Below are 14,318 nucleotides of genomic sequence, written 5' to 3'. Positions count from 1 at the left end.
AGTGGATGAATATTATGACGCCGTACCTCTGGCGGCAGTTATTGCAAACAGTGAATTCAAACTCTAGCTTGCTCACCGATTAGCCAACGGATATTTGAGCCGTTCCAGCACCTTTCAGTAATTGCTGCACGCCAAACTGCTTGTGAAAACTCCTGTGTGTACTAAAAAAACGTGCAACTGAAAATGAATGAAACGCGCATAAGCAAAAAGGATAAAAACCAACACATACAAGTCTTCGTTCGTGTCAGGTATTCGCTGAAATAAAATACAAATATAACCCAAGCATGAATTAAGTTTGTTGTCACCTAGCGTCTCAACAAAACAGAAGCTAAAGCAAGCCTTTACCATTTATTTTTCCTAAATTACACGTATGTCTCGTATTTCGATCAATTTCATTTAAAGTTTCTACTTGACAAAGTATGTCGTAATTTGTTAGATAGTTTGGTCCTGTCAAAACTTCTGTCAAGCATCAGTGCTACTACTGTGTACACTGTTGCACTAATCCTAGATTTCAGTTTTTATTGTTCCAAGTTCGTAACTTTTTGAAATATTGAGCACAGAATACTATAAATTCATTGAAGAACTGAATGTTTTGACGCTTAGAGGTAAAGTGTGACAACATTTCAAAGAGGTATTTTTAATACAACAGAAATTTCTGATTTATAGGCCAGCAAATGACGTGGAAAAATTGGGTAAATCTTTAACAGTGGTAGAGGTACCTTCTAGCAAAGAAGTTATCGTGCGTGAGAAACCACAGGACAAGCTCTCTAAGAAATTCACATTCGATAAGGTCTTCGGACCTTTATCCAAACAAGTAAGATTTTCTTCTTAAATTACAATTGTACAGAATCATTTCTAAAATCGGTAAACAAATATCCCTATAGTTCTAATAGTGTTTGTTGCATTTTCAATTATTTCGAACTTTTTGCTAAAAAATAATTAACAATTTCATTTTGAATCATATTGAAATCCATGTGTGAAACTTTTTTAGATTAGGATATAGGGTTCTACTACAGAAAGTAATATTAGAATGTCAACTTTTCTTGAAAAGTTGTTCAGATATTAGAAAGATCAGTGAAAACATTATTGGCCTACATTCTATTTGCATGATAAATGAAAAATTTGAATTTTTATCAGGTAATTAATTTATTTTCCCAATTATCACAGGTCGATGTCTATCAAGCAGTGGTTAGTCCTCTATTGGATGAAGTTCTTGCTGGCTACAACTGTACAGTTTTTGCATATGGACAAACTGGAACGGGTAAAACTTTTACCATGGAAGGTGTCAGCAATGATCCGTCTCTCCATTGGACTAGTGTAAGCAGAGAAAGGTTATTTCTAATTTGAATGTCTGAGTTTAACGGTACTTGAATTTTTTTTTACAGGACACAAGTGCAGGAATAATTCCTCGCTCTTTGAGTCACTTATTTGATGAACTCCGTCTGTTGGAGGCTCAAGAATATACAGTACGAGTCAGTTTCCTTGAATTGTATAATGAGGAATTATTTGACCTTCTTTCTCCTAGTGATGAAGCATCTAAAATAAGGTTCGTTTCACGCATCCTAAAAAGTAAAATATGTCATGAGTATCTGATTGTGAAAGAAAACCAAATTTCAAACTTTGATTAGAAAACATTGTATTAGGTTAGATCGAAGCACTTCCAGAAAACATTCTAGTCATATAGAAGATTCGAAAATAAATTTACTTGTACGACTTTATTTCATCTCATGTAAAAATAACGTAATTTTAAGGCTATGCCTTATTGAGTTACTGTTGTGATATTTATTAATTATTTTCAAACATGTGTACATATTATTAGATTGTATGAGGATGCTTCTAAAAAGGGAGCAGTTATAATTCATGGACTAGAAGAAGTGACGGTTCACAATAAGAGCGAAGTATTCAAGATACTCGAAAAAGGTTCAGAAAAACGACAGACAGCTGCAACTCTTATGAATGCGCAATCCAGGTCAGTAAATTAAAGGATCCCAAACATTGCATTCGTTGCATGTACTGTAAAATAGGTTTCTTAAAAACATTGGAATTTCTAAAGCCTATAAACTTGGATTGAACCGCAGATCTTTGGTACTAATCACCATTGTAGTAGGTAGATTTTATCTAGTCGGTACTATTAAAGTTTCATTTGCTGATTGCAGTCGGTCTCACACTGTATTTTCAATTACTGTACACATAAAAGAAAATACAGTTGATGGGGAAGAGTTATTGAAAACTGGGAAATTGAATTTGGTTGACTTGGCTGGAAGTGAGAATGTAGGAAGGTCTGGCGCTGTGGACCGCAGAGCAAGGGAAGCTGGAAATATTAATCAGTCCTTACTGACCCTTGGCAGAGTTATTACTTCGCTTGTTGAACGGGCACCACATATTCCTTATCGGTATGATTGTTACATTTATTTCCATTCATTTAAAATAATTTATGGTAAAAATTTTTCCAAGTAACATATCATTTTTCTTCTAACAAACTATACTATAAATTCCTCACTGAACAGAGAGTCAAAATTGACAAGATTACTTCAAGAATCTCTCGGAGGTCGTACCAAAACTTCAATAATTGCTACTGTATCGCCAGCAAGTATTAATCTGGAAGAGACACTTTCTACCTTGGACTATGCACATCGTGCCAAGAACATTACTAACAGACCAGAACTCAATCAGAAATTATCAAAGAAAGCGCTCCTCAAAGAATACACGGAGGAAATCGAGAGATTGCGACGTGATCTTCTCGCTACTAGGGAACGAAATGGGGTTTATTTAGCTCAAGAAAATTACAATGATATGCAAGCTCAGATAGAATGTATGGAGAAAGATATCACTGATAAAATTAATCATATTAAGGCTCTGGAAGAGCAGATGAATAAGAAAGACGTAAGTTAAAAAGTTTATGCTATATTGTATGTACATATAAATACTTATTAAAATATGCCGTTAATGTAAATTCTATATACTAGGAAATTTTCAACGAGTTGCACATTAATTATGAAGTTCGTACAAATGAATTGTGTAAAACGCAAAACGTACTTGCGAATACACAAGGTATTTTGAAAGTAACTGAAAGCCGATTAATACAGACTAAACAAGAACGTGATGAACATAAATACTTGGTTCAAAAACACGTTGCGACAGAAAAAGTTTTGTTATCTCAAGCACATCAGCTACTAGGAGTTGCTGACATTGCCACTAGTGACACCCATAAGCTTCACGATAAAATTACTCGTAAAACGTAAGTTAGGAAAATTTCCATAATTCATTGTGTTCACCTAGTGTAGTAAGTTGGGTGAACTATGTTCTACATAGTAGGAAGATGAAAGACTGTATTTTATTCTTGCATTACAGTCAAGTGGAGCAAGAGAATGAGAAACTTGGACAGCAATTTCAGAGGGACATGATGAATGAAGTGGAAGAAATCGAGAAGGACTGCATGGAATACGCCCAGAATCTGGTACAATTTTGTATGAACACAAAAAATGACATAGGTGAGTTTATAATTTAAGAAAGTAATACTTCATACATTTATTTGAAAAACCTTTGTCAAAGTCAAAATGCGTTCTAGTGTGAAATAAGGCAGCAATTAACTTGAGACTTTTATGTGTTGAGCTCTTTCTTTATTCTCAAATACCCATAGGATCACAACTGGCAGTACAGAACAGAGGTATACACACCACAATTCAACATATCTCTAAAGATCTTGTTGCCAAGCAATGTGCGTTGAAATCAACTTTGATTGAACATGCAGATTGTTCAGTGAGTATTTTACTCATGTAATATAAATAGTTACGTTCGGATTAAAATGAAGACAATCTACATTTCAAATAAGAATCATGTATTTTTTGTAATTTTACATAAGTAGTTTTAAATTTTTGATCAGGTATAAAGGATTAAGTACAATATATACTCACAACTCGTAGTGTAATCTTAATTAGGTCACTTTAGTAATTATTAAACAACCTGTTCTTCTAGGAAGTTGAAATCTTTGTTACTGGTTTCGAATATTTACATAGAATCTGATTTTATTTAGGTCAACAAGTACGAATCCTGGATAAGTGAACACCTGCAAAACGTTACAACTGTATCTGAACATGAGAGTAAACTTCTCAATGAAATATCTTTGAAGTTGGCACCAAAACTTAAGGAGCTACTACAAACTACCATGCAAAAAGAATTGCAAACCTTATCTGCAAGTGTAACAGAAAAATTGGAAGAAATGTTTACGTACGCTGAGAGTGCAAAGAATGAAATCTGTCAAAGTTTGACAGTAAGCAGACAGCGGCTTTCGGACAACGTTACAAAAGTTAAGGAACACATCCAGACTGTACAAGCAAAAGAGAGTGAAATACTCGTGAATAAAAAGAAATTCAAGGAGGTTTGTTGACTGTTTACAATTATATTCCAACGTGTTACTGCTTGTTTCGTTATTTTCATATAATGATATATTCAATTATGATATACCATGTTTTCAGCAATTCGAGAATTTATATCAACAATTCACGACTATGTATTCATCAAATGAAGCAAATCACACAGACGTTGCTAACATTTTAGTGCAGATTGGCGAAACCCATGACAATATCAATACTGATGCGATCGAATCATGTCAAAACATCGTAAAAAGTGAAAAACGCTACGAGGATAAAGTCAAAGAAGGAATTGAAATTGTCAAGAATGAAGTACAAGCCAGCGTTAATGAGGTAGCTCTTTCTTCGCTGGATGATGCCATGTACTTTATATTACAATAAAATCTGGTAAACTTTGTATTATATGTTTTTAGATTGTACCGGTAGCAGATTCTGTTACTGCTCGTTGGTATAAGTTAGTAGATGAACTACGAACTCAGCTTCAAAACACTAGCAAAGTTTGGATTAAGCAACGTGATGTATCTGAACAGAGTATATCTAAATTACAAGAAGCAATTCTGCAGGAGCAGAAAAAAATACTTTCAAGTGCCCAAGTAAGCAACCATGAGTTTGAAATTCTATTCTTTACGATTTAAAAAAATTGTCTTTTTTATGCAGACAAAATTACAAAATTGAAAAGATTATGTATACTGCTGTAAGTTTATTTCTTCATATGGTCAAATTCGAACTGTAAATTCCTATTTTATAGGAATTTCAACAAATAGTTATGGATGCCAGTGTGAACCACGAAGAATTCATGGAGAACCAACGAAGCCAAGTGTGGCAATTCAATCATGAGTTGCAACATAAATTAGAGGAACAGGGCATAGGTGCCAGTCAGTGGGCAGCTGATGTCTCTGCTAAATTACGCACAACACAACATCAGGTTGAGAAATTCATCACCGAAGACCTCCGGAGAGATTTTCCCACAGGTATTGTATGATTGATGCATTAATAATAGCCTTTCTTGACTAGGCTAGTTTTCACAGATTGTACTGATATGCAGCTTGTCTATTCGTTCATTACTTTATCGTTTAAAAGTATTAGATTTGTGCTTTCGCTAATTACACATAATAGAACTGATTTGTTACTTATTTATTACTCAGGATGTACACCAGTGAAAACGGAGCATCAGTATCCAAGAGAGCTCGCTGCAACATCACCTCATGAGCGTATAATTCAACGGTTTCGAGATGCAATGAACGAGGCGCTTACAGATAACGAGGTCGGTGCTGCAATGTTATTTTAATGCAATTGCTTCACAAACTATTTTTTTTGGTAAAATGTAAATATGCTTAATTTGTATTGACAACCTAATTACTAGTCACCATCGATCTTAGTAAATTTGTATTTTATGAAAAAATTGGTAAATCTTATCTAAGGGTGCAGTATTTGGGAATAGTTCAAAGACATTACTTTTCCACAGCATGACAACAAAGAAAACGACGAAGGGGAATATATAAAATCCGAAATTATTCAACCAAAACAGATGATACCGAAGTTGAGGCCACCTCAGCTAACTGATCGGCGTATTCTCGGACCACACAACTGAATGGAATTAATTATTTTAAATTTTGCGTTGACTATTTTATTGTACTTGCTAAAAATGGCACAGTATCTGGCAAGAAGCTGCTGTCAATCGCTACGAATTTTATAAATTTATTATTAAAATATTTTACTACAAAGACATAGAAAAGCTAATTTTATAAATAATTTGCGTAGGTTAGAAGTAGTTACGGAAGATATGACCAGCAATCAATTTTTATGATAGAATTTTTTCGGTGTCGTAGATAAGAAATTGTCACTTTATTTGAAGTTCTGGCCCTTCGAGGGGGGGGGGGGCCTCGTCAGAAATTAAATTTACAAATATACCACATAAGTGAAAAATCAATTTTTATATCTATAACATCTTCTCTAATTCTGTATCAATATAAACTTCAAGCTCTATTCATTCCATGTGTCTTATTGGTACGATGCCACTTAACAAGATGAACTTAGGTTGTATGAATTACGTATCACATTAAGCTTGGTAAAATCGAAATGTAATAAATGAGAAAAAATGATACATGTTAAACGTAAAATCTAAAATCTAAATCTTTTCAACTTTACCAATTTGTAAGAAAGAAAAAGAGTTTCATGCAAATATGTGAAAATTTGGTATCATAAATACCACAATATAATATAATTGCAATTTTCTCCTATTGCATATTTTTATCGGTGAGAATATTGGAATAATCGGAATTCAATGCTATTTGGTTTCAAACATTCTAAATGTGATGAATCAATAAAAAATGTATAATACATAACAGTTACTTTTATAAAATAACAACACAAGATTTAACACAATACAGTGAAACCTCTAATATCTGAACCATAGATTACGTAAGACGAAGTCGACCCAGTCCAAAATGATTCGAATAATCGAGATTCTATTAAACATTTATGAGACAATATAAAAATTAAGGTAAAAACTCAGTAATATTGGTGCTGAGTGTATTTCCAATGCTGGTAAATTTAAAATTCATGAAGTAATAATATGGTCCATTGGTTAAAATGGCATATGTATAATTAGCTGATAGCAAACCAAATAATCGTTGTATTTACGATTGATATGATCGGGCCGGTAAAATTGAAAATGAGACTCAGTCTCAAGCAATTATCACTCCTTATCAGCAGAGGGAATTATGCCTATTTCGGCAGGATCTAGTAATTTGAATTGTTCGATAGATTCAATGAGCCAAATCAAAGGTAGAGATCTTATGTGCGACATATTATATTTTATCTGTGGCTCATCCATGCCAGGCACATATATTATATAATGAGAACACCTGTGTAAGGGATGAGAAACATTCCGTCCTACATGGAACGGAATTTCCTCGTACGTTTGTATTGATTCAGGATCAGGTTTCCTATTTAATACTTTTCCTTCCCCCTCAGTAATTAATTTTGAAAGTGTCAACTTAGTAAACTGTAGATCACCAAATGTATATGTAGACTGGTTGTTTATTGCAAAGAAAAAATTGCAGCCATTGAAAAGCCCTGGGTTCTAAAATACACAGAAACAACAAAAGTAAACCAAACGTCTCGTGGTAATATCCTTCATGTATATATTGGAACAGGAAAAAACAATAAACCTTGTAGGTATTACCTTTTTCTGCATATTCTCTCTGGCTCGAGTAGGAGCGCCACTACCTCGAGCATTTGTTGTACCCTGTACTTCAAAAAATTCCAGTTCTATTGTGCTAAGGTCTGTAAAATTTGCGCAATGCCTGAGCACTAGAAACGTGTATAAAAAATTAGAAATATTCTTAAAGAAATAGTAAAATAAAATTCACATTTACGTATTTTCTTTTCAAATGGATAGCCAAAACATTTGAATAGTTATACCAAACATGTTTTACATAATATGTACATTTAATTTTTTTTATCATTTAAGTAGACAAGTTACCTACATTCACTGGCGAGGATCCAGTCACCATGAAGAATAGCAAGTAAAACTACATAATTCACAGGGGTATCACACTGAATATTAGTTTCCACAACAACGTGAGTTACAGCAGCTCTGAAAATACAATAATTCAATAGACACTTATAATAATAGCAATAGCAACATAGTTTTCTATGAAAAGAACATTTTTTGAAACACGTACGTAAACGTTTTGACTGTTTTAATTTTGTATTTACTAGCTAGTTCAGAAAGCAGGAGCTGGCTCTCGCTACTCAAGTTTAATCCAAGTACATGAGTTCCATTGCTAGTCAAAGTGTTGTTGTACAATGCTGTTATGTTTGAAATATTTGACAAACTTTTTTCCAGACTGTTGTCCGCAGGTTTATAAGATGTTAAAATTTTGTGGACCTCTTCAGATGCATAATCACTGTTGAAGAATGATGTATTTATTTCATTAGAATTCATGTTGCAGATTCATAGCTTCAAGTATACACGCATATTCTGGAAGCTAAAGCAAAGCCTTAAATTTTTTAAAGCTGTTGTGATATTAAAGTACCACAAAATATAATGGTAAATTGTGCTTCAGGAAGGCAAAGTAGGTCATTTTATCCCGAGTGTAAGTTTGCAATGTAAGTTAGAGGCGAGTAAGTGTGCCAGCTAAAGATGATAATTGAAAACATAGATGGCCAAGAAAGACTTTGCCTCCATAGTGCACATAATACTTCACGTAACATAAGTATGATTGACAAGTATACTCTCATGCTCTTTTTCGGATTTTTTTTTTTTGTAGACCATACTTGCGCTACGTAAAATATACCCATTACTCAATTTGTTTGTTATATGAAATTTGAATGTAATGAATAAGTATAGTTTTGTGCAAGTATTGAGTTAATGGTAAAAAATTCCTACATAAGATTACTCACAGCGGTGTTTTACCAGAACTGTCACATGCATTGACATCAGCTTTGTATTGCTGCAGAAGCTTTATCATTTCAATATTGTTGTATTTAACTGCCTCATGTAAAGCTGTTCGATTCTGTTCAACTGGTGTATCTGGATTTGCCCCTGCCTCAAGAAGAAGCTTACAGATTTCGTAATATCCATAACTAGTTGCCTCGAACTGTAGAAGTATTCAAATTCATACAAAACGTAGTGACAGTGACGGGAAAGCGTTTTAATTAATTGGGTCATCATATAGCTTACCAAAGGAGTCCACTTAGCATGATCTTGTGTATTGGGGTTTGCTCCTGCCTCTAGTAGAGAACGAACCTTTTCAATGTTTCTCTGTGTAATAATGACATCAGGTAAATATCAAACATATGTATCTTTCCAGATCAATTTGAAAAAATTTATTACATACCTTTAAACATGCTTTGTGCAGTGGTGTTTCCCCGTTCATATTTGGTTTATTTATATTTTTGGGAATACTCTGTGACTTGGTTGAAACATTATGTTCTTTTACTGACAAATTACTACTCGGAGCTGTGTCATCGTTTTTCATTGATGGATAACTGAAATTAGTACAAAATTAGTTGCCAGATGAATCTAATTCGTATTAATACTCATTTTGAAAATTTTGAAAGGTGGAATAATATAATGATATATATATATATATAATAATAGTTATAATATATAATAAGTAATAATAATATAATAATAGGAATAATCTTTAAATTTTATTCTGCGAGAGATGTCTTATGAAATAATAGTTGACTAGTTATGCTTACGACTTATGAACTATTTGAGAAATCGTGTTGCCATAACCAATCAACTTTTGTGTTATTTTGTCAGGGTAAACTTCATTTCTTTCGGCTGGAGTATTACATACTGGGCATTGGGATTTAGACCCAATACATGTTGTGCAAAATAGGTGGTCACATTTCTGGTAACGAATTGGGTCACGTGCTGTGTAGTTGCTGTAAAAAAAATCATTGTGTGAGATATACTGGGATATGAAACCAAACTATGTCCCCTGCATAAAAATAATGTGAATTAAATAAACATACATTTGTTTCTGATAAGAAATGAGAGGTTGTAAAATTATATAAGACAATTTATGACTTACCACTTGTCGCAGCTGAAATTAATCATGAAGTCCTTGAGCGCTGCTTGTGTGTTACCCCATCGATCAACGTTGTTCATCAAATCCATTGTGTAACTTGTGGCGTTCTTACGCCAAAGAACATGGGTAAATAATGAGTCCCCTTTCGTTAAAAATCCTAAATATGTGAATTCCAGTATTTGCAATCAATTAATTTAGATTCAGAGTAATTTACTTCAATTGTAACTATATTAGAATGAATAATGCGTATGCGACGAAATACGTTGAGGTTAAGAATAGTTTGCGAAACATTAATGAAAAATATATATGAACAATTACTCTGGCATGGACACGTCGCTTTTTTTTGTTAGTTTACTTAATTTTTTAGTGTGAAATGCTCATTTCTTACTCTTAGAACGCTTAGGGTTCCAACTTAAAAAAGAAGATAAATCTTTGATGTTTATCAACTTTTGTACCTTAACAATACTTAATTAACACCTGCCGTTAACAAGAATACGCCACGAATGATAAAGGACGCTCGTACAGACTGGTCGAGGGGTTTGGTTGGTTTGGCGCGAACGAACGAAATGACGCATAAAGAATAATGTATGAATTTGTGTACATTAGTGTATGTTGGTATAGTGTTTTTGTAATGTTTTTGATGTAACTAATGTGTATAACTTGTAGAATTCAATAATCTGTGCGTTGAGTAGATGGCACACAATTTTATACACATTAATGCACATATTATTGAATTGTACAAGTTATACACATGAACGTGTGCAGCAGGGGTGCGTAAACGTAGTAAGCGATAATTTCTTGCAGTCCAACGTGAAACTCCATATTTCCCGGGTGCTCTCACGGTGGTCTACATGGAACAGGGAACTGGCGCGTTTCTTAATTTTAATTTTATTCGAAAGTAGAATGAAAAATAATAAATTCCCCAAGACGGTTTTTTTTTACGAGTAATATTAACGCCAGAAAATAATTTTTTATCCTATAAATTTCCTCGGCAAATTTGAATCGGCAGCCATTTTGCTGGACCCCTCCATTAGCGCTGCCAGGTGTCACGTTCGGGTACTATGCTCGGCTGTAAACACTGTCTGCTTCGAGCAAGCCGGAACTTTTTCTTCATTTTTGGGGCCGAATATTTTTGGTCTCAGATTCGATCCAAATGACCATTTCCTGAATAATTGAACCCCCAGGAAATCGGAAAACGCAGCGAAAAGAGCGTAGGATCAACAGGAGAGAAAATACGAAGGAAAAAGCACCTGCTGAAAAGTGTCAAAAACACTGGTTCTCGTTTTTTGGCTGTAACTTTTGATGCGTTGATCGCAGCGTATTGGGACTGCGTCCAATCGATTTCTCTCGCAAAATTGCGTCGGAATAGTGCGTGAAAGAATTTATTTCAGCACTTTTCAAAATCGCGAAAATTTTCGCCAAAAATACAGAGGGGTAGTGCCAGAAAAAATTTGTTCCAGCACTTTTTAAATATTAATCCTCACGTCATATTTTTGATATGTTCTGATACTGAAAATATTTATTGCTATTTCAGGTACAACCCGAGGTGGTTATCGGTGGTTGTTCGAGGTGGTTAGCGATTGTTGGAGGTGGTCGGAGGTGGACGAGGAGGAGGACGAACTGAACTGAGTCTCAAAGCCCTGTTGACATAAAAGCAGCTATTCGATAGAAATTATAGTTTATAGTTTACACAGCCCATTGCATGATATTTCATTACAAATACATATGTTTCAATGTATTTAGGAATAATTTATCAAATATACGATAAAATTGATGCACCGGATCATCGTCGACTTTAACTTTTGATATGTCCTACCATTTTCGAACACCTCCTACCTCCCCCTGCCGCCTCCGTCCATCAATGGCCACTTTCGACCACCCCCTATCACCTTCTGCCAGCGCCGACCACCTCCTAACATTTCCGAACACCTCCAACGATCCTATTTAGCTATATTACCAGATTAGCTCTGATATGAAAAGAGAAGAATTATTCATTTCGAAATGGGATTCTATTCGACGCGCGCTCGATGTATTCCATAACATTAGTATTCATAATTATTCCAACAACTTTTCATTTGCTCTCTCGATCTTGAATTTTCATAGGCATAGAATCGAAACGTTGTTTTAGCTGGTCGCAAGTGAAGTATCTGCGTTGGGTAGAGGAGCAGAATTGTTTTTCGAAAAGTATTCGGATGGAAAAAAATTCAGAGTAACTGTAATACATCACGGATGCGCTAATTTTGAACGAGATGAAATGGATGCTTCGTATATGAGACGGTATTTAACGCTGCGTAGTGGTTTAAAGACCTAGAAAGGTAATAGAGAGAGAAAGAACGACGCTTCTTAACACTTCGAGTGTATTTTAACACACATTTGAAAGATACGAGCGAAATTTTTCATCATCCAACTGTCGCAGAACGGCAGCGTTATTAGCCGACCCGTTCACTGAAGAATATATCTTGAGTCAACGGCTGACCATCGAAGGGCCTGGCCGCTTGAGTCTGGAATCGGCAGGAGAGATAAAGTGCGTATTTCTTGTATGAAATGTGAAAGCTGAAATCATTATACATCATATCATATCATCATACCTCATACATCATACCTCATACATCGTACATCATACATCGTACATCATACATCATCATACATAGTATCAAAGTTCGAAACCATAGTTTGGATGTCGGACGTTCAGAAAGTGACGTCACCAATTCAAAATCAGCTAGCCGAATTTCTCAGTCTGGAAACAACCGCGCAGTAGAGCGGACGCATGAGAGTCGCGCTCCGCAAATTTCGAGTACCGGGTTCTCAACCTCCCGGATCCCGCGCTTCGGGTCCGCTACGTATTTCGAGTACCGGGTTCTCAACGTCCCGGATCCCGCGCTTCGGGTCCGCTACGCGGTGAAACTCGACTTCCAGGATAAGCGCTCCGTGGTTCCTGGTTCATGTTTATAATAAATTATTTCAATTCGTTTTTCACGCAACCCCAAATTCGGTAGCTGTCAGTCCGCTAATAAAATTTCTCGACTTCCAGGATAAGCGCTCGTGGTTCCTGGTTCATGTTTACAATAAATTATTTCAATTCGTTTTTCGCGCAACCCCAAATTCGGTCGCTGTCAGTCCGCTAATAAAATTTCTCGACTTCCAGGATAAGCGCTCGTGGTTCCTGGTTCATGTTTACAATAAATTATTTCAATTCGTTTTTCGCGCAACCCCAAATTCGGTAGCTGTCAGTCCGCTAATAAAATTTCTCGACTTCCAGGACAAGCGCTCCGTGGTTCCTGGTTCATGTTTACAATAAATTATTTCAATTCGTTTTTCGTGCAACCCCAAATTCGGTAGCTGTCAGTCCGCTAATAAAATATCTCGACTTCCAGGACAAGCGCTCGTGGTTCCTGGTTCATGTTTACAATAAATTATTTCAATTCGTTTTTCGCGCAACCCCAAATTCGGTAGCTGTCAGTCCGCTAATAAAATTTCTCGACTTCCAGGACAAGCGCTGCGTGGTTCCTGGTTCATGTTTACAATAAATTATTTCAATTCGTTTTTCGCGCAACCCCAAATTCGGTAGCTGTCAGTCCGCTAATAAAATATCTCGACTTCCAGGACAAGCGCTCGTGGTTCCTGGTTCATGTTTACAATAAATTATTTCAATTCGTTTTTCGCGCAACCCCAAATTCGGTAGCTGTCAGTCCGCTAATAAAATTTCTCGACTTCCAGGACAAGCGCTCCGTGGTTCCTGGTTCATGTTTACAATAAATTATTTCAATTCGTTTTTCGCGCAACCCCAAATTCGGTAGCTGTCAGTCCGCTAATAAAATTTCTCGACTTCCAGGACAAGCGCTCCGTGGTTCCTGGTTCATGTTTACAATAAATTATTTCAATTCGTTTTTCGCGCAACCCCAAATTCGGTAGCTGTCAGTCCGCTAATAAAATATCTCGACTTCCAGGACAAGCGCTCCGTGGTTCCTGGTTCATGTTTACAATAAATTATTTCAATTCGTTTTTCGCGCAACCCCAAATTCGGTAGCTGTCAGTCCGCTAATAAAATTTCTCGACTTCCAGGACAAGCGCTCCGTGGTTCCTGGTTCATGTTTACAATAAATTATTTCAATTCGTTTTTCGCGCAACTCCAAATTCGGTAGCTGTCAGTCCGCTAATAAAATATCTCGACTTCCAGGATAAGCGCTCCGTGGTTCCTGGTTCATGTTTACAATAAATTATTTCAATTCGTTTTTCGCGCAACCCCAAATTCGGTAGCTGTCAGTCCGCTAATAAAATATCTCGACTTCCAGGACAAGCGCTCCGTGGTTCCTGGTTCATGTTTACAATAAATTATTTCAATTCGTTTTTCGCGCAACCCCAAATTCGGTAGCTGTCAGTCCGCTAATAAAATTTCTCG

The 14,318-nt window shown here is 35.7% G+C and overlaps 2 protein-coding genes across 8 annotated transcripts; one reads left to right on the top strand and one right to left on the bottom strand.

Annotated features, from left to right (window-relative positions):
* Positions 1 to 57: 57 nt before the first annotated feature.
* Positions 58 to 6,072, top strand: LOC124181688 (kinesin-like protein Klp61F). Its single transcript, XM_046568471.1, has 16 exons — positions 58 to 248; positions 667 to 814; positions 1,168 to 1,317; positions 1,386 to 1,546; positions 1,820 to 1,969; positions 2,157 to 2,393; positions 2,508 to 2,883; positions 2,967 to 3,238; positions 3,352 to 3,491; positions 3,641 to 3,759; positions 4,034 to 4,378; positions 4,476 to 4,703; positions 4,784 to 4,963; positions 5,119 to 5,341; positions 5,516 to 5,634; positions 5,836 to 6,072. Exons 1-16 carry the CDS (start codon positions 184 to 186, stop codon positions 5,959 to 5,961), a joined length of 3,039 nt encoding a protein of 1,012 aa, XP_046424427.1. The 5' UTR covers positions 58 to 183; the 3' UTR covers positions 5,962 to 6,072.
* Positions 6,073 to 6,193: 121 nt separating this feature from the next.
* Positions 6,194 to 10,778, bottom strand: LOC124181690 (BRCA1-associated RING domain protein 1-like). Of its 7 annotated transcripts, none has more exons than XM_046568477.1 (11): positions 10,669 to 10,778; positions 10,401 to 10,445; positions 9,923 to 10,076; positions 9,585 to 9,773; positions 9,218 to 9,368; positions 9,061 to 9,141; positions 8,781 to 8,977; positions 8,060 to 8,284; positions 7,862 to 7,971; positions 7,558 to 7,685; positions 6,194 to 7,455 (listed from the first exon to the last, which is right to left on the bottom strand). In XM_046568477.1, the coding sequence occupies exons 1-11, from the start codon at positions 10,739 to 10,741 to the stop codon at positions 7,069 to 7,071; spliced, it is 1,740 nt and encodes a 579-aa protein (XP_046424433.1). In that variant the 5' UTR covers positions 10,742 to 10,778; the 3' UTR covers positions 6,194 to 7,068. The 7 variants fall into 7 exon arrangements, 6 of the variants coding, with proteins under 6 accessions (XP_046424433.1, XP_046424434.1, XP_046424438.1 ...); XM_046568478.1 differs by having other exon boundaries at positions 7,558 to 7,658; XR_006870543.1 differs by having other exon boundaries at positions 7,408 to 7,455; positions 7,858 to 7,971.
* Positions 10,779 to 14,318: the final 3,540 nt, after the last annotated feature.

This window comes from Neodiprion fabricii, chromosome 4, assembly GCF_021155785.1.
Source record: "Neodiprion fabricii isolate iyNeoFabr1 chromosome 4, iyNeoFabr1.1, whole genome shotgun sequence".
Lineage (NCBI taxonomy): Eukaryota > Metazoa > Arthropoda > Insecta > Hymenoptera > Diprionidae > Neodiprion > Neodiprion fabricii.
This window is presented reverse-complemented; position numbering and strand designations above follow the sequence as displayed.